The sequence below is a fragment of the Parus major genome, chromosome 1A, assembly GCF_001522545.3.
Source record: "Parus major isolate Abel chromosome 1A, Parus_major1.1, whole genome shotgun sequence".
NCBI classification, from domain to species: domain Eukaryota; kingdom Metazoa; phylum Chordata; class Aves; order Passeriformes; family Paridae; genus Parus; species Parus major.
Genome location: NC_031773.1, coordinates 36,626,326 through 36,647,323, shown reverse-complemented (window position 1 = coordinate 36,647,323; position 20,998 = coordinate 36,626,326). Strand labels below are relative to the sequence as shown.

General features: G+C 36.1%; 1 protein-coding gene across 8 annotated transcripts in view; it reads right to left on the bottom strand.

Annotated features, from left to right (window-relative positions):
- NAV3 (neuron navigator 3) overlaps positions 1–20,998 on the bottom strand; it is a 506,339-nt gene that overhangs the window by 83,194 nt on the left and 402,147 nt on the right. For all 8 annotated transcript variants that reach the window (XM_015628501.3, XM_015628495.3, XM_015628497.3 and 5 more), the window contains one exon: positions 18,548–18,667. In XM_015628501.3, the coding sequence (XP_015483987.1) occupies positions 18,548–18,667 (120 nt within the window). The remainder of the gene's footprint in view (positions 1–18,547; positions 18,668–20,998) is intronic.

Sequence of the window (20,998 nt, the reverse complement as noted above, 5' to 3'; positions counted from 1 at the left end):
GTGTTGTGCTGACCCAATACATTCTATTTGGAAATGACACAAACAAATAATATTGGGAGGAGAGAAAGGAAGACAGTCCCATTGATATGATGGCTGCCTGGCAGTAAAGATTAGAGGCAGTGTTGATAGGCAAAAGCAAAGATAAGCAGGAGAGAACAACCAAATTCTACTTATTCCTGCCAATGCCTAATTTACCCAAGGCCAAAGCTCTCTTTGTAGGCTAGTTGTGACTTCACCTCCCTCAGTGACAACTCTCCTTTGTGTACGGCAGTGGTGACCTTTTCCTGCAGGGCTCAGCAGCACTAATCCACCCTGTCAGCCATCCCAGGAGCCTCTTCTATCTTTAACCTTTGTACAAAAACCTTAGGTATCGTGGTAAGCAGAATTAGTAGCTGCTGCCAGAATCAAATCATTAAAGCCAAATGAGTTCATTGACATTGTTGTCACTACAATGAACAACCTAATCTCAACTGCTGTAAAAAAATATTGATTAAAAGAAAAGACTTTAAAGTAGCTGCAGTTATTTTCAAGAAATTGCCTGCAGAAAGATGGAATCTCGAAATATCATTCTGGAAAACTTATTTTGATCTAGGTTGAATTATTTTACCTAACTTCAATCTTACTGTTTTCTAATCAGTTTACTGTGAATTGCTCTAATTTAACCTATATTCAGATATTTGATGGATGAGAACTTCCTTAACCATTTTTCTGCTACTATAGAGAATATTTTTTTCATTATTCTATTAATATTTCCATACACTTAGTGATATATTAACAGCACAATGAATATTAAAAATGTCTCCAGTGACAAGAATCACTGTGAAATACCACAATTCTCCTTTTTCTTGGTGGTTTAGGTGCCAAAAGGAGTCTTGAAATTGCTAAATCCCATTTTGACTTTTTGTCTAGCAAACTGTTTATTACAGCCTGCTCTGGAGGTTAGCATTTAATGGGTAGACCACCTAGAGTGTGCACACAGTTATATAAGAGCACAAAGTGAGTCAGGAGATTGCTCTCCTTGATTAGATAATGAGCTTTCTCTGAGCTCTCACGTACCAGGTCTGGGAGGCCCCCGTTATTTTATAGCAGAAATCAACTGTTAGCGAGAGCTGGTATTGAAAGCTTTATAAAATAGTTTTTTCCAGAAATCTAAAGCAAATGCAAGGGAGTAGCACTACAGAAAGCAGAAATATGCTTGGCATTTTCTCTTTCATCACACTGTGGCTCTTTGTCAAATACAGCAGGCCTCCTTCACATGTGAGGATTAGGTAAATAATATATACTTGAATTTACTGCATAAAGCATCAGGATTACTAAACAATGACTTCTTGATTCCCTGTGGGTCATATTCCTATTGTGTGGTTCTGAATTTATTTTCTCAAATTAACTAATAACAACTTCCTGCCTTTGAGAATTCACTGAGCATCATTTTAAAGTGTTTCTCTGATTTTCCTTTCAGAAAGCTAGGATTCTTTTTGTCCAGACACATCAGATTATAAAGTTAACAAGGAACATTTCTCTCTGTCATTGTAATTGTACCTTTATAATCAACCACTGCTTTGCAGAAAATCAATAAATGCTTTATCAAAATGGACACAAACATTACTATCTGATAAAATTCTCTTTTCTAATGCATTATTTGTAGGATTATGAAATCTATGACTTTTTTTATTCCATTGTGATTTTTATATTATTGACTCCTGGCTCTATTATTATTTTGCTTTGCATTTTGGCCTTTTATGCTCTGACTTCTTTTCTGATAGCTCTCTCACAGATATTCCTTGCAATTTCTTGCCTTCTAGTATTTGCTGCTAGTTTTTATTTTAGTATTTTTTGTTACTGCATTTGAGAAAACCTATATAAAACCCAGCCCAATGAGAGGAGTCAATTTAATGAGATGCTCTGGGCATAACATAAAATCTTTACTATGGGAAATAGAATATTCAAGTGAGAACAGCCAAATATAATTATTTAGCAACAGTGCTGAATTAGACTACATGTTGAAACAAAGGGGCTTTCCAATCCAAATCTCTAATTTCACAGCCCCGCTACCTCAGTACAAAATACCCTCAATTAATCTTTTCATGAACAATTATATTCCATCTATTTTAGGCATGCCATTTCAAGGAAGAATTCTGCTGAAAAGGAACAATGCTCAGCATGACTGAATCATTAAGGAATAACATTAGGTGATTTTTTGGACTGAATTTGAAAAATGGCTGTAAAGCTAACTTTGTAGGGGTTGTTTCAGATGCTTTTTACTAATGGTTACCATAAGATGTATCCTCTATAAATAATAATCAAATATTTTAGTTGAATATGTTCCCTGCACACTGGAGCAACATGCAGCTAAAATCTTTGCCCCAGAATATTTAAATTTTCCCTTGTGTTTAGAACACAAGAGTATGAGAAAATAGCCAGCAAAAGCATCAGTGGTGACCACGTGCAAAAAACTGAGTAAAAAGAAGATGAAGAAGCCAGACAGAAGTTGTTTGCCGAATCAATAACATGAGAAGTAAGGGTGTAAAAAGCAGATCTATCACAGTTAATAAAAAGAATATGTTCTTACAGTGCAGAAACAGAGCACAGGTAATGTGTGCATGCTTTTGAGGAAAAATGGGCATATGACTTTTGAAAACTTAACTCTGGAGGATTGAAAGGGTTGATAGCCAGTCTACAAAACCAGCAGACTCAGCACTTCAAAAACAAAATTAGCTCTTTTTCTTTTGTTTCTCTGATTTCAAAATAAGGAAAATACTCAGCACTGGGTTGTTGGAGTATCACAGAATGTTTGTACATGTAGATAAAAATATTAAAAACCGGATACTTCCTAAGATTGGTGATGGCAGAGTGATAATAGAATATTTCCTTGGTTTGTAATTCTAACAGATGGAAAATATCAGCATATGCTGCTTGCTCATTTCTACTTCTGAAATATACAGTGAGAGATAATGTAAATTAGGTCTAATATACAGCTCTATGCCATCAAGCAGAAATTAGTAAATAATTAGCAGATCCAAATGACACTGTCAGAGTAAATTTTTAATTATCTAGTTCATCAGACTGGAACAGCCAAAAAAACTTCTGGAACCTAATTTGTCTTTTCAAAATTCTTTGGTGAATAATTTTCCTCTATCTGTAATCACTTGGAGAACATATCTGTAATCACTAGGAGAACATTTCCACTGCCTTTTTTTCTCCTTGGCTCATAGTGTCATTATTTATCCGTTACCTTCCTAAGTCTTACACTTTATCCTTCAAGAGCTAAAAACTTATCATGCTGTGTCATTGCTAACCACTTAAGGTCACAACCTCTTAGTTTAACACCTATCCGTTTTCAGGGTGATATCCAAAGTCAACCAGCTTTAGGCAAAGAGCCAGCACAGATGGTGACAGCATGAAGAGGCAGCACAGCTTGTGAACATCACTTCTTCCTCCACTAAGAAGCCGATCCCTCACTGCACACACACACAGACACTGACTCATGGGTGCGTACCATGAATACATGCTCACACCACATGGGTGAGCACCTGCAGGCAGGACACATGTAGGCATAGATGTGCTGATATAAATGTAATGTGCTGGTTGGTGATTTGCAGTGATGGGTTTTCTGCAGAACAGAAAAGCAACAGTTTGAGTTTGTTCAAATCCTGTGTGACTTAGGGGTGGACATGGTAAAGAAAAAAGTCATGATTTTGCCTCCTGAAAAATTGCCTACAACAAAAAGCATACTCATTTCTTCAGTCAGTCTAGGGAAAAAGAAGCAGTCCATGTAGATTTACTGTACTATGACAATTTAAAAACAATAAGTGACATAGTATTAACCCAGGAACTTCAGACCTTTGCCCTGCTTGCCTGTTCAATTATAGCTTACTATTTTGTTTGGGATTTTGGTGCTTATTTTTCAAGGTAAAGCAAATAAATCCAGGCACCTTAAGATAGAGGTTATCTAATAATGATTTAATGATTTCATCAATTATGTTATGTGTTTGCTATAAGTTTGGACTGGAATACACCGGTAAGTTTCCAATTTTGTACTAGATAAAATAGGAAAGATTGGTTTTTGTACTGGCAAAGAGAGCCCCTGTTGTAGTAATTGTCCTGGCTTATCCTCTGATTCTTTTATTAGATCCTCTTATTATTAAAGTCCCAAAGCACCTGCACATAATACAAAGAGTCTGGCTGAAACCCAGAGCATATTCATTCTTTTCCAAAAATTCTATAAAACATACACTATTTTGTCTCAGAAAGCAAAGCAGACTTTGCATTTAAATTATACAAATGGTAAAATGCATCCAAAATGGCTGATTGCTTCCACAGCTAAGTTGGAACTTATCAATGTTTCGTATTAAAAATTAAATAACTCTTAGGCTTAGAACTTCAATGGCTAAGTCTATGACACAACCTAGCTGAGAAGGTAATGGGACCTCTGGCTATCTGTGTTTATAGCAGTAAATGTACCAGGATCACAGTCAGGGAGATAAGGCAAGCTGCTTTAGTAAATCACTGCCAAACGGCAGCCAATCACTCAGGATCTCACCCCAGCATCCTGAAGCTCTTTCATCTGCCATAAATGTCATCTTGAGTTAAAGCCAGAAAAGCCAAAAAGCTGGGCTACTGCTTGGCTGTGCACATAGACAAAAATAACAACCCCAACAAACCAAAACAAATTAAAAAACCCCTTTATCAGATAGAAATCCTGAGGAAGACATAGCAACAATATAGCACAGCTCTTTTAGCCTATTAATTACTTCAGTTAGACTACTAAGCTTCAGTGAGTCACTAACAAAAATGGAAGGTGGCCATAAATTGTTTCACTATAAAGGGCAAAAAAAAAAATCCCAACTTAAAAGCTCCCCATTACAATGAAATACTTTGCCTACTTCCTAAATTAATAGATGTAATATTCAAGTTGGATAGCAGGCTAGCAGGTGACAAATAAAATAAAAATATACATGCAGACAGTAAAAAAAAAATTTCAAGCCTGTTGCAATGAATGAAGTCTCTGCTATCTTGGGAAACTTTGTCCTCCTCTCACACACCATACTTCTTGGTTGTCGTGTTTGTTACCACCCACTTTGCAAAGCTGAAATAATTCTTTGAATGTCCCACAGAAGCAGCAGTATGTGAAAGACTTTTTTCCAAACTGAATACTGACTTCAGCCTTTTGCAGTTCTTTCTCATTCCTTACTACTGTTCCTCTCTCCCCCAAAGTCCAGCCAGTGTTTATCACTTAAGTTTTCTCTGATATTAGAAGAGATTGAAAGATAAGCTGGAAGAGGACAGAGCTACTGAAAACTGGTACACAGGGAAAAAATATGAGACCACAAAGCAAACTGGGAAAACAAATGGCAATCATCTTCATAAATGTAACTGAACAGCAAAAGTAGATCCTTATATTTACTGCAGAGACAGAAAGGGACAGAAAATAGTGAAATTTCAAAATGAAACCATCAGCGAGCTAAAATCTCACCATCAAAACCACTGTGGCAATAAATTTAAAAGAGGGGATCACTATGGAAAGGCTAACTGCTGAGAAACTAATAGAACCAAATACCTATTAAAATGGAGAATCAGAGTCTATTTTGAATTATAGTCTATACTAGAAAGGTGTGACTAGAGGAAAGAGCTTGGTATATTTTTCTTTGGTCAAACAAACAATCAAACCAAACCAACAGATGTTGAGTATAAGAACAAAACTAGCTGGAAATGTGAAAAAAAACCCCAAACCCTAAGAACACAATACTGAAATACAGGAAAGTTGGTCAAACTTAAAAGACACCCCAGGAGGTGTAATGGAATTCAATACTGCTTCAAAAGGAAAAATGCAAGGAAAAAGAAATGACCAAAGTTAAAAGTTCAAAGGTTAAAAAAGTCCTTTCTTGAAAAAGGAAAATGTGGAGAAACCAATTAGCAATATGGCTTCAGACAAGTCTTGCAGGCAAGAGATAAGACCAGAGAAGCATCGTGAAGTAATGAAAATACAGAAGTCTTTTACAAAAATATCAGAAGAAAAAACTAGCACTAGAAAGTGAAACCCACGAAGAAGGGGGTTTCACTTTAAATTGGCGGTGACTCAGAAATAACTGAGGTAGCTGCTTATTTTAAAAAATCCATCTCCAAGAAGAAAAAGCTTTGCCAAAGTTTCTTCTTAAGAAATCCTTGCTTTACCAGTGACAATTTTAAAAAAAAGCATTTCTAAGATTTCTCTTGGAATTTAGAGAAAAATAGCAGATGGAAGAGCTTCACAGAGAAACATCAGCAGAATACTAGCTTTCAGGAAATGCGTGAATGCTTTTATATGTTCTTGTTCAACAAATTATTTTTGTCTCTGCCAAAAATAAGTCGTTTAACAACACAAAAATGAAAATATACTGGGAAAAAAAGTGTTTCCCTTGTTTAACTAATGGAAAATTAAAGCAACCTGAGCACTAAAGTGAATTGATGTGTAAAGACTGCAACTTGTAACACACTATACCTTCAATTATGTATTTTTTCCTTAAAAACTGATGCTGCCATACATTTCTATAAAGCCTCTGATATTAGCTTCATGAAATCTTACAGATTAGAATATGAAGCCAGCTGTTTCCTAGGGCTTGCATGAAGTCCTGATGGAACCGACACACAGCCCTTATTACAAACTGGCAGCTAAATATACATCAAAGAACTTTGAAACTGTGGCACAAAGAGAAACTATCAGTAGTTTTTTTGCCACTATAGGGTATTACTCTGAAGTACTATTGTGACAAATGTCTTTCCATTCCTGACACAATAAGCAGTGATTTATCTAGACTTAATACAGTTCTCCTCATATACTTTATTTAAGTTTTGCATACTCAACTACTGCAGGTTAAATTCCCTGTTCCATCCCAACTGCATCCTGGAATATATTGATGCCTCCAGGCCACATATGGATTTCTAAAATCTGGGGATAACTGACAATTAATGAAATGTTTTTTGTAACTGAGAGCATCACAAAGGGTTATTCAGCAACCATTTGGCTACACACAGCAACTGGCAAGAGCTGAGGTATGAAGCTCAGGGAACCACAATCACCTCTGCTGAGCTCTTAGGCCCCTCTGAACCTCCAGCAGCATTGCAGGGATGCTTAGGGCTCTCTCTGCACCTGGCCCAACATCCTCTGCAACAGAACGCCAATCATGTTTCTCTAAAAGAATTCAAAGCATCCATGCTAAAGCCAAATGAAAAATAAATACGTGCATTTTTTTCAGTCAACAGCCTATAAAATAATTTGAGAATATTTCAATTTATTTGAATGATGATATTGCAGGGTCTAATGCTGCTGGCATACTCACCAGAGCAGAAGGGCAGCCACACAGGCATGCACGCTGTGCTTGTCATGCTACGAGCACTGTTGAGAACAGCAGTCTCCTCAGTACCCTTTTGATATCTTTATGCACAGCTTCAGCAGTCTCTTTAGAAGACCTTGAGATGTTAGGAGATGTATGATAATTCTGCTTTGATGCATAATTAGTAACACAGTTTGCATCTTCACGATGAAGGCCCTTCCCTGCTGTCTCTCTGGAAGCTTCTGGGTTTAGCCCAGCCAGCAGGTCACTTATAGACTGCCCTTTTATCATACACTCATCTTAAAGAATTGTTCAGGAAAGGACATTTTGGTGATCTGTAAAGGGTATTTAGATTGTGCTAATAAAACCCTTTTTGGGAAGCTCTGAATGGCAAATACAGGCTTGCATGTAGGGTATGCACTGGAGAGGAAGTGTAGGAGCTGTTTCATCTTTTTCACTGGAACTGAGAAATAAAATACATATAGCAAAAGTTAGATTGTTTAAATACATTAGAGACCCACAATATGCTCATCATACTGTTCCATACCTTCTAAAATCATAACTGTTCGACATAATGGGGTTTATCTTCCAATCAAAAATAGAAAAAGACAGGGAAGAAGAGTAACATTCATGTCAAACTGAGTTTCCTTAAATAGATATGGCTTTCTATGACATGTACATTAATCCACAAATTTCACTTCAGGAAATTCTCCAGGGTCAAATGAAAAGGGAATGTAATTTGCTAAATCTACAGCTTTAAGCATCCAGCTCTTGAATCTAATCATGTGCCATTTGGAAAGACCTGATAACATGTTTGGCATAATTTCCACATTATGGCACGCTTCTACAAAACAGTATTTTGGGAAAACATTCAAAGGTGGAATAGAAGACAGTTAACTAGGAAAGATTCAATTGTTTAAAGTTCACTCAGGAGCATTTCTGTTTGCCTAAAAGATGAATAGTAAACATGTAAAGATTTAACACTGTCCTCTGACAATCTATTTTCATTTATAGCTTTTCAATCTCCCTAGTGCAAGCCATCCTGAAATATCAGGTTATTTACAGTGCTCTTTTTTTTTTTTTAATCCAAAGATTCTTATTTATTTTGCTTAAATTTTCCTATTTTTACTTTTTAGATGGCACTTACTTCTTGACAACCTGGCTCAGGTTTTCAAATAAAAATCCTACAAAAACAGGTGTGAGATACTTAAGTTGGATTAGTCTTCTTAGAATTTATCTCCAGCTTTTATCCCAGTTTCTCCTTACAAATACCAGGAACAAAACCCACAACACTGCTACTCTAATACAAGAAGGTTTTTCAGAAACTGATAGTAGGAATAGGAGAATTTCCTTGCACCTTTAAGACAGCAAATACCACATTACTCAGTTCTCCCTTGTAGCAGAGTCATGGCTAGTTAAAGGAAAGGAGGTCTTGTCAAAGAAATAGTTATGTTACCTCAATAAGCATTACTCAAACCCACTACAGACTGAGGACCAAAATTTATCTCGAAGGCAATTGTCATTGTCAAGATCTATTATTTTTAATACACAAAATTATTTTTCCTAAGTAACTTTGCATTGCCTTTATCCACTGAATATTAATCCATTTCTCAGGAGTATGGCTGGTATCATTAATTTAAATGATTAGAAAGAAAGATGTACAAAAGAAGGGATCACAAATTTCTTTCTGTCCTGAACAAAGGAAAAAGACTTGTAAAATAGAGCAAATTCAGTTATTTACTATGCATCAGAAGGTTTGGGTCATAAGTGGCATTCTTAGTAAACTCTTTTCATGAAGGGGAATGATTTTAACTCAAAGAGGAAAAAGAATAATTCTTCAGCCTTAAAAAAACATGCTGATTTCTCTTTCAATAACTTTGATGTACAGAGAAAGAATCCATTTTAGGAAAATAATTCAAAAAAACCCTTGAAAGCTAACTCCTGCTAAGAAACTATCCCTGGGTGACAGGCTGTCACTTCACTGCAAGGCTCTACTAGAATTTATTTAAAATTAAAAAAAAGATAAAAACATTAAAACAAAACAAAAAATCCCCAAACAACCCAACATATTAGGTTTGTTTTTTGTCATATTATTTAAAACAATTATGTTTCATCTTAATATAACCCAAAAGCTAGATGTCTAGTGATGTTCCTGGTACAGTTGACAGAGATAAGGGCTTCCAGCTGGTGGTTCATGAATCATCAAGATTACACACCTTTGCTGATCTCTGGTTTCTAAGAAAGCATTACATGTCCTCCAGTCACCTCAGATGCAGACCACTTATTTTGTCTACTTTAGTATTTAAATAAGTAAATAAATATCTTAGAGAAAGATCTGGGATTGATTTTAAAAAATGAAGTACCTTTCTTCTTACCTTGTTCCTGAAGTTCACAATGCTATTAAAATTGTGTGTGCATTTCTAGCTTGAATCACAAAAAATTCAGCTTTTATGTCCTGGCTATCAGTATGAATCTGTTCACCAGTAAACTCTCAGAAGATATGCAATACATAACTTAGTGTTTTCTGACTCTAGTTTCTTTTCCAGAAACTGGTTTAAATCCTATTCTTTTGAAATATCCTAATTTCACTTTTAAATCAGTATACCTAGTGTCTGATCAAAAACTGCTGGGTATTTAAACATAAAAGACACCAGCTTATATCAGTAAGATTTATTTCTAGATAAAACACTTTGAGGAATGACAAACACCTGTTCTAACAGTTATTGTTCTTCCCAGGGCAATGCAATTATTTCCAACACTCCACATGTATTTAAATGGCACTAAAGCAATTTTTACTTTTATGAGTTTACATTCACAGCAGTTGATAGGGTTAGCAGCCATTTTACATTCTATTCTGCAGTATGAAACATACTACGGTGTAATGCATTCAAAAGGAACAAAAGGGAAAATTTAGCACATCAGAAATTAAAGCTAGTGCACAGAGGTAAGAGATTAAAAACTTATTTATGAAGGTAAATTTAATTAGGTAAATTAATGTATTTTAGAATACTATAATGTATTTTAGATTATTCAGTCCACTAAGCAGGTTTGAATTATAAGTATATTGTATCCTTTTGCAAAAAAAAGTTCCGTAAAATTCATTGAGGGTTCCACTCTTTAAATTTACACATCTGATCCTGCTTAAATTGTTATGACAATCTTTTGTTTACAAAGGAAATCTTTGAAGACTTAATATTTTAACAATTAGATACAGATGAGATTAGTGCTGTAACTTCAAAAGAAAACAAACTCCTAGCATATTGCTGCACCAAACATTTCCCTGCACGGAGCTGGGCTTGTCACAAGGGGCTCAGGAGGGGCAGGAGGCCTCCACAAAGGTACTTGGAGAACAGATTGATGAGGGAGGCTTGCCTTTTTCTCTCTCCATCAAAAGAAGACTCAGAGGTGACATCGTTAAGATTTACAAGTAAAATGTTGATATAAGCAAATGGAGAGATTTTTTTTTCCCAAAAGGAAATGTTAACACATGCCGTGCTCTGCAGCAGGCAGCCTGCAGCACAGGGTATTCTGTTCACTGGCTGGCAGGTTGTCAGCCACGTGGGATTCTTCCCAGCTTTCCCTTCATGCTCTCTCCCTTTGAACCCAGTCTTTAGCCAGCCTACAGTGTTCAAAGTCTATTTCTCTGTCAAAGAAAATAAAAGGCTCACATGTTTTTTAACCTGCACAGCTTCAGAGATGTCCTTCTTTTAATTCTATTTAATCATAGATAACCGGTGACCAGTTTTCATCTGGTTTCTAGCTATGTTTAACCACTAATGATAAAGTAACCTTGCAATGCAGTTTCAATTCCAAAATGTACTGAACATTGCTGCTTTCCTGGAGGCCCAGGACAGAGTCACACTGCTTTGCTCCAAGAGCAGCACATTGCAAAGGAAAGAGTTAAAACCTTTCCATTTTCCTCTTCTGCACTCTAAGTAGCCCTACAGCCTGAGCAGCAAAGTGTACTTGCACTTTTGATGTTTGGTTTAACTTAAATTTATTTTTCCTTTCACTTGACTATTTTTTCCACCTGTCAACTAGGAAAAAGTGCAGGTGTAGAAAACAATAGTTCATTTAATCCCTTTCTTATAACATCTCATGAATGTAAAAAGTCCATCATGATGGGGCTCTCCCTCTTCACCTATTTCTCATTGTTCTAGAGGTCTGCTGAAATTGCCAAATTCATATTTTATTTTAAGTAAACTTATACCTAATAAATCCAAAGCAAAGGATTTTTATAGTGTTACAAATTCATTTCTGTCCATGTAAGGGTTAATTGGAATGTTCTTATAATTCATATGTTTAGTTTGACAAGCAAGTAACTACCTCACTCTGGAACACAACTATTATAAAAACAGTTCTTTAAAAAATGAATTAACCAAGAAGAAGCATCTCTCAATTTAGAACAAAAGACAGCTTAGCAATCATGAGCTGCTTTATCTCCAAGAATAAATCATCAAAAGTTGTATTTCTATATCCAGTTTTATGAGGCTTCTGTCTAAAAGACCCTGTGTTTGCTAATGTTAGAACTGCACTATCAGTTACAGCTCTTTTACTACAATTTTCAGTATGATTTTTTAAAAAACAGCCATGCAGGAAAATAAAATGACAATATTTGTTTCCTCCAGCCACCAAACGAATCAAGACATTGAAAGAAATTAATTTGTTTCTTGACTTCAGGACTCAAGTAGGCATCACATGGGAGATTCAAATTCTTGAATTTTATATTTGAGCCTGGAATATTTTGGTTAATGATTTAAATCATACTACCCATGTTTTATTCTAACACAAAGAGGCAGTAGAGTGGTTTTTGCTGTAACAATGAAGTACAGAGGTGGACCAAAATGTTGCTGCTGCTGAAACCGTAAGCTGAGTCTTGGAAAGCTTTTATTAAATACATTGACACTCTCTTCACAAGTAGATTGCAATCAAAATAAACCATCTCCATTTTGCCTGAAGTATTAGAAATCTGTAAATAAAAGATAAAGTCCTGCCTTGCTTCAAATAATTTTAAAGTATTAAACCAAATTTTTAAATAAGAAGAAATGCCAACAGAGTGCTTGTCATTAATACCTAGCTCTACACCATCCACTTTAAAAAAGTACATTTATGAGAACATAATACATGTCATCTGTAAAGGACCAGCCTTTGGTTCAATGAACCTACAGCAAACTACATGCTCAGGTCATTTAGCATCACATGAGAATGTACTTGTATTCCTGCAACACTTCAAATACTTATTTCTATTTTTAATCTAAACAGAAACAAGTTGTCCCTCGTACTTCCACTTAATAAAAATTTTAAAAAGGGAAAACTTAATTTACCATTTGCAACCTGGTCTTGTTTTAAGGTAAACATCCTTTTTAAGGTAAACTGCCATTCACATTTGCCTTTTCTGTGTGATTTTCTTATGTAAGCTGGGTGCAAAAAAATGTGTCTGCAGACATGATGTTGCAGGATCATGACAGTTCAACATACTAATGACAACATGCTAACAATGCAGTTTGTTTATGTCACTGATATTAATATAGTATCTGAACCTAAAACCACACAGCTGGTAAATGTTTCCATTTTTTGGTTTGTGGTTCTGTGGGCAATTACAGTAGATGTTTAAAGCAAGTAAGAAAGGGTGAACTTCACAAAATTAGATCAAAGTCCAGTTGCTTTGCCTATTTTATGTTTTCCAACTCCTGACTTTTGAAAGCATGACCAGAAACAAATCATACTAATTCAAATAACATTCTTTCTAAATTAATAACACTGTACAAAATTGTATTACTGAAAAATTTCTCATTATGCTTTTGAAAATAAGGAATGCATCCTGAAAGAATTCTGAACACTTAACTACATAATGAGCCTAAACTCCAGGAGTGCTCCTTTTGACACTATTATTTGCCCTTCATGCATGGATACACACATATTTATGCTTTAGGTACTTAAATTTAGCATCCATACTTTTCAGAAGCAATAAAAGCCCAGATACACATTGAAATAGATACTTCTAGCTAGTAACTTTCTTGATAGCCTAGCAGATGCCAAGATGAGGAAGGATTTACACCAGAGACTCTGAAAATGCAGGATCATTTGAGAATAATAAAAAAGTAAATGGTGGGAAATGTTAACAGCAACAGCTGTGAAAAGAAATTAGAGAAGATTAAAAGCATAGAAGAGAACAATAATAGTAAAAACACTTTAAATTGCTTCACAAGAGTGATTGTATAATTAGGGCTTCTGTAGGTATTTGAATAGTAACTGCAAAAATAGTGAGGTATAGATATTTATTTTTTTTTCCAGTACCCTAAGAACTTACTAATATAATAAAATCACAATCAAGAAAATGATAGCAGATCACACTATATGAAGCAGGCTGACTTTAAAGCCTACAATGAGCTGACTTTAAGGTCTACAATCACTGTTTACATTGTGGACAGAGTAACAGTCACGGGCATACTGAGTGGTGAAGGCAAACACAAAGACAGGAGCTTCCCTACACAGTAAAGTTTTACAGCAAGACTCAGTTTTGCCCAAGAAAACCTTAGACTGCAAGAAGAAGGTATAATTGTTTCTGTGTTTTATTATTTATTATTTCATATCTGTGGGATGGATATTTGCATTTATTGCCATGGACACAGGTACCCAGTGTTGGAGAGACCTGAAATGTTGTCAGACAAAGGAAAGGGTAGAGGGCTGATGTGTGCACACAGTGAATACTGTTCATATACTGCAGCATAAACACTGCCTTGATCCATAGTAAATCCTGCTCTGCAGCCAGAAGCAGCAAACTGAACAGGTAATAGCTGCAGCTCAGAAGAAAAATGGTCACATCAACACCAAACTGCAGATATGTAGCAAAAAATAAAGTATTAGTACAGTGATGAAACACACAGGATCACCTGGTTAGAAAGGCAAAACGTAAAGTATGTCCCTCCATTTAGCAGCATCCTAAAAAGGTAAATTCCAAATGACAGCAGAAATGTCAATGTTCTTCTAGAATTGTATGAGAACAGGCATTGTATTCTGTCTGGATTTCAGGTTACTGCTCATGATGTCTCAGCCTTTTCTGATATGACCAACCCTACAAAATAGAGCTCCCAGTTCAATGCCTATTGAACTCTGGAAAAGTTCCTTTTTCAAAATAACAATATTCCAACTCAAGGCTCATCTACTCAGACAAACACCAGAAGAAGACTTATAGCTGTTCATGCAGGAAGTTAGCTAATAAACTACAGGCAAAATCTGGAATTATTTTATTATAATTAATAATGTATTATGGTGATTATGGTTTGGCTGAAAACAAACAGGCCAGCCTGAGCTATTCTGAGATAACTGCCAAATCTTCTGCACATGTGGCAGATGGTGGAAGCATTTGGGGGACTCCTTATGCATAAGAACTCTGCATTATGGGGCCTCAGATTCAGTGCAACAGCAAAGCAGCTGAAGTGGGTCATGATAGAAGCACACTAAGCAGCATAAACTTTAAAGCTTTGGGTTTCATCCAAAGAAAAGGTAAAAAAGAAAGAATACTGCATTCAATGGATGTGAGGGGAAAGTGGCAGTGCAACCTATGCTGACTGATGAAGGTGTAGAAAGTCATGGTTTATGACACACTGCACTAAATTCTGCAGGTACAGGGAGTGGAAGGACAGAGTTTGAACTCAGTGGAGCAAAATTCCCTTCTAATAGGGCTTACTTTAAACTTCCTTAACAGTTTTCAGGAACACCACGGGCTGGTTTGGAAACATTACAACTTACATTGCAACATACCTTATTCTTCCGAAGAACATAATTCATTTTGTGTGCTTATATCTAATCTCTTTTGGCTCATCTTACTTTAAAAAAGGCTTTGAACTCCAAGAATGTTTCTCAAATACTCCCTCTACAAGTCCCAAGAGGAAAATGCTAGAGCATAGAGGAAGTAGACTGGACAATAAATGAAATGTAATACCACTGAGAACTCTCTTAGCCATATCTCATGTTATATCTAATGCAGAAAATCCATCTTCCTCTCTGATTAATTTCTTGTGCTAACTGAAGCAAGGTAAATTGGAAGGAAGAGGCATTTATTTAAAGAAAAAATATTCCAAATTAAAAAACAAACAAACAAAATGAAACAAAAAAACAACCAAACAAAAACCAAAGAAATCCCCCCCAAAAAACACCCAATGAAACAACTGTTGACCTCTGACGCTGCCAGTGTCCTTTCAGCCTTTATAATTCCTTTTCCAGAACGAGCAAGTTTGTACTACTTTCTACAGCAATGTGGTTTATAGAGCAGTATGCAAGTAACACTTAAACCTTGGCTTACTTTGTGAATTTAACTTTTATGTTGTTGTTCAAAGACTAATTTAATGTTATTATGGGGATGAGCTCTCTCAGGCTAGGTTTCCAGCATTTCAATCCTTTGCTTTTGGCAAGATGTGGAAATACAGGTGCTATCTGAACCAATTTAGTGCCATCACACTGGGGACTTGCTTGTCTTTTTACATGATCCAGGAAATGAGAATCAGTCTCAAAGTATAAATTTACCAGAAAGAGAATTCCCCTTAGAGATATCAGCCCATATCCCTAAAGAATATTGTACTGCCAGCTCACAAAGAGAAAAAGTTTTAAAATATAAGCAGAAGCTACAACTTAAGTTGTCAGAGAAAACCCAGGTTGAGTTTCCATGAACATGGGATTGCTGTCAGCAGAAGTTGCTGCCTCTAGTAATGGACAGAACACCAAAACTTCTCTCCTGCTTGCTAATGGATATCAGATATTTGTGCCATATCATTTATTTTCTGCCTGAAAGGAGATGCTAGCAGAGTCCTTTACAACAGAAAGGCAAGGGCAGATCATGCTAATTATGTAAAAGGTTTATAGTAATGATCCCACAGAGAAAATGCATGTCCTTCACACATCTACAGGGATGACAATGAGGAGAATAATCCTCTTTCACAGAAGTGGCAAGTGTCAAGCTTCTTATCTTGAAGCTGTGACATAAACCCTATAATTTTTTTGTTCAGAGTAGACAAAAAAAGTTGAAAAAGGTTATGTGAGATCAGATAAAATCTTACATACCCACACTGTTGTTAAGGATCGAAATGTACCTAGCCAAAGTCTTAGCAAATTCCTACCTCTTTTTCTTCCTGATTTCACTTCATAAATGTGGCACATATTCTTGAAGATCACCATAAACATTTTTTTTCTACATACCTTATGTTTTTTGGCTACCAATATTGGTAAGCATGTGTTTTATTATCATCAGAATTCATATAAATATTTACATTTTACACTTCCTAAGCAACTTTTGTTTTTTCAAGGAGTAACATACACTTACATGTAATAAATCCTCCATGCTATGTCCACAAAGAATGATTAAGTTTATAAAAATAAAATATTGAAAGGTCAGGGAATGCCAGTATTGTCTGAATAGCCATAATTTAAATACCTCATGCCTGTGCATTATGAAAATCCTTTAAGTAAATATTAACTTTTATTATATATATTATTAATAGTATGTTCCATTAAACCTCATTTAGAGGGTCTAGAAGAACATAGGAATCCAGCTTTCTTCCTGTATGGGAAAGCAGTCATTACTTGAAGTAAGTTCTACTTCACATTTGTAGATAATAGACTGCAAAATACGCGTGTACCTGCTCACTGCACAGAACAAACAAATATCTACATTAAGACAAATAAGCATCCAGTGTCTGAGTGGCATCTAGAGCTTGAGGGATACTAAAGAAAAGTAAAAGAATTACTTATTTTGGATTTTTTTTTTTTTTTTCTTCCCTAGGGGAAATCTGTATGTTTTGAAGCCTGGGTGTGAATATTGCATGGTAGGAAGAGCTCTAATGACTTCAGTCCCAAGGGAAAAAAGACATACAAAAACGTGGGCACTAGTGACATTCTCTAATTACATGACTGCCAGTCTCTAAATTTTCCACCCTCTCTCTCACTTTGAGCATAAGGCTCCTGTTCTCACATACAGAGCTCCACAAAAGTCCCCCCTGCCCACATCTCATTTCTCATTTTCTCCTTCTGTTACTGCCTGAGTTCTATCCAAATTATTTTCTTAAACGCCTACTGCACACTTTCTCTGGTCTTTGCATCACGTCAATGCTTGCATTCCAAAGAACCTATCTGTGTTCATTTGAATTTCTATCTAAAATAAGGTTTTTCTGCAAGGTCAACAAATGCTCTGATGTCAGCTAAATCAACCTTCTTTTTTAAGTAACTGATTTCCTAGATTAAAATTATGTCCTGTATTCTGCTGCATTGCTTGCACTGTTTGACCAATGCAGACTATTCCAACTTATGTCACAGGCATATTTTCATCAGAAAATGTAAAAAATAAAAATCATACCTTGGTAAATCTCCTAAAACTTCAACTAATTTGCCAGGTTTATAAAACCAGAACCACCCCATGAATCTTTTCCCCCTTTGTGATTCAATACTTTTTCTTTTCCTAAAAGAAACTTGATTTTAAAATGAGGGCACTCAAATCGACCCCATAACGTTTTAGTCTGCCAAATTTCACAGCTGTTCCTTATCTCTATGATAGTCTGACCAAAACCTCAGAGCTGACAGCTCCAAGCTCTGCAAAAGCTGGGTTATGAATTTTTATTTCTCAGATGTGGATGCAAGCCGCCAATATGAATCTACTTTAAGCTTAGGGAAAAGAAACAGACATACTAGTGGGAGCATGTTTTAATGCTCACACTCATATGTAAGGGCAGGATGGAGTAGTTTGTTTTTCAAACTGTATAAACAGTGGGATAGAACCCAAATTTCCACTTCCAACTACTTGCTGGTACTGCCTTCTTCTGATACTTGAAAGGGCAAAACAGGTGGACGAGACCATAGTTCAAGTTCCAGCCAAATCCAAATGCATGTTTTTAACCATGTCACCAGGCACACACAAGCTGCTGCCTAGAGACCATGTGAATTTACCCTTTGCTCATTAACTGATAAGGCAATCTGTAAAAATCATGTCCCATTTCATATTGCAAATAAGGTCTAAGCTTCTTAGTATTTTCTCTTATGTCTACAAGAAAAAGTTCTTCTTCAGTCTCCTTCCCATGTGAGAATTTTTCCTTTTTCCCCCACTTGTGGTATCTCCTATTTTGGGTGCTCAGAAACCTCACAGCCTCAGAAGCTTGCTTCCTATTCTTTACGTGATATTTTAACAAGTATGAAGGATGCAAAATATTTATAGAGCTCAGATAGGTTTTTACTTAGCAAAGCACTGTTACCTGTCAGCATCCACAGTTACATCATGAACCCCTCTCTGGATGACGTCTCGAGAGGCAGCAAGGTCTGGTATTCGGTTCAGACTTCTTGTATATAGGTTGAGTCCTCCATCTGTCATGTACCTGAAAATAAATTTGTGGTCAATCAGTGGGAAATCAGCCATATGGCAACGTTTCACTCTAAAGTTAATGGTCTGTGAAATTCAAGTGTTTAATGTACAGGTTGTCTTATTAGATGGTAGACTTATACTAAATATTCCCACTCTATGTGCCCTGCATAGGGAGATTCAGTATCTGCCTGTTTTCTGGGATCATTTGCCTTTTTCTGTGAGGGCTTACAGGCCAACCTCTTTTACTAAAATATTTTTAGACTGAAGCCCTCAAGTATGTTTAAAAGCACATTTTAAATACTGTGGTTTTTCTAAAACATAGTACCAGATGCAAGAAACATCACTCCAGCTAAAATAAAAATAAAAATAAAAAAAATAGTAGCATTTATCCAAATGGGAAAAAGAGATTAGAATCCCAAATTCATAGTCCCTGTTGGAATACAGTTATTCAGATATGAGAGAGATATCCACTGAAGACCTTAGAATGATATTTAAGAATATTTTTTATGCACGTTCCTTTTACTTGATTCTCACCACCTCAAATTATAATATTATAATGAATGTCTAATGAATGAAACAGTGACTATAGTGCTGTTTACTCACCAGAGAACCACTAAAAGTTTATGAATTAAAAGTAACAGCAATAATTTCTGGAATGCCTACCTACAGTTTGGATGTCTCTCTGAAAGGTCTTAGCACTTATAATAGAGCAATATCACAAGCCTGTCTTACCCCCAAGACCTCTCCATTATGTTCCCAAAGGACCTTTTGTTAAACTGTCTTCCCTCTTAAGCTCTTGTTCTTTCTGTTTCCCTTTTGTATTTTCTGATAACTTTAATGTAAAAAGTCAGCATAAATTTATTTGTGAAGGACCCTGCACATATATGGCACTGAACACGGAAACATACATACTCAGAAAAAAATTTCTGTACCTCATTGAACCTACTCAAAGTAAAATAGAGACTCATTGAAATAGGCGTAGTCCCAACGTTAGGTTGATGGCTAAAATGATATCCCAGGGTTTAGTCACAATTCAGTCTTTTAACTCAAGCTCTCCCTGGGCCATGAAATGATGCCACACAGACCCACCTTTCGTGTGCAGGCACACAAACATTTAACTTCAGTAACTACACAGAATCCCAGGCACAAACCAAGGCACGCACCCACACCACTGCTACTCCAGCTGTTCTGTTGGCCCTCTCCCACAGGAATCACCTGTGACAGAGACCTGAGAGCCAATACAGCAGTCTGGGATCACCTGCCTCAGCTTCCATCTGCGTGGTTTGGGGTGGCTGAACAGGTGCAGACCTTGGGAGCAAAGCTGCAGTAGTGGAGCCCTGTGTGGCAGTTCCAGTCTGAGAAGGCATCATGTCCTGGGTGGCAGTATGGTTGATGGCAACCCCAAGTGCATTAAAACACAAAGGGTTCCTTTGATTATTTTCAACAAAACCCTGTGGCATTTAATGCATGGGTAAGTCTTGGCTGGCAGTTTGGCAAAATATTTCTGAAGCCTTGGTATCTGGAGTTTGGAGAAGGTAATTTCATATTTGTTTTCAAAGGTAAATTTACAGTAACGTTTATATATTCAACTTTTTATTAAAGACAAAATTCAGAACTTTTTTACAGATTATTTAGCTAGCCTTGAATTATCCAGTAGACTCCATAGCTCTAGAACTGCACATTATATTTAGCTGTGCTTGAATGCAATCCAGACTATACACATTTTTTTCCTGCATAAATAAGGAGAGACTTAACAAGTGCAACAGGCCTTCCTCACACTAATTTCTAATTACTGCTGCATTATTTTCCCCAAGTGTTTAAAGTAATTAAACTGATAATGGAAGAAGCATGGAGGAGATAAGACTTTACATGCCTCAGTGAATCTTGAAATTTCAGAGCTTATCAACTTGTTTTTAACATTTACCACACCTAAAAATGTTAACCAAGCACAGAGCAACTTACTATCTATTGAGTTATCCTTATTACAGATGCAAAGAAAAGTCACATAAGATGACTATATTCACCCTTTAATGTGATAAGCTAATTAATACAACTCATGAGGCACTGCAAAAGATTCTCTTTTTCTATTTTAAATAAAACCAGGCATCTGTCAAAGGCAGCATTAATATTTCCTTTAAGATAAGAGGTCCACAGACATTAAAGTATCGTATTTTCCATATGTATTTTCTCTTCTCTAGCACATATAAATATGGCATCCTACTTGACAGTCATTAATGCTGTGTTGTGGACAATGCTGTCAACAGCACTCCGTACACAGATCACTGAAAAAGTAGACCATGGAGATACAGGAATATGCTTTTTTTAAAATGATGCTTTTTCTAGA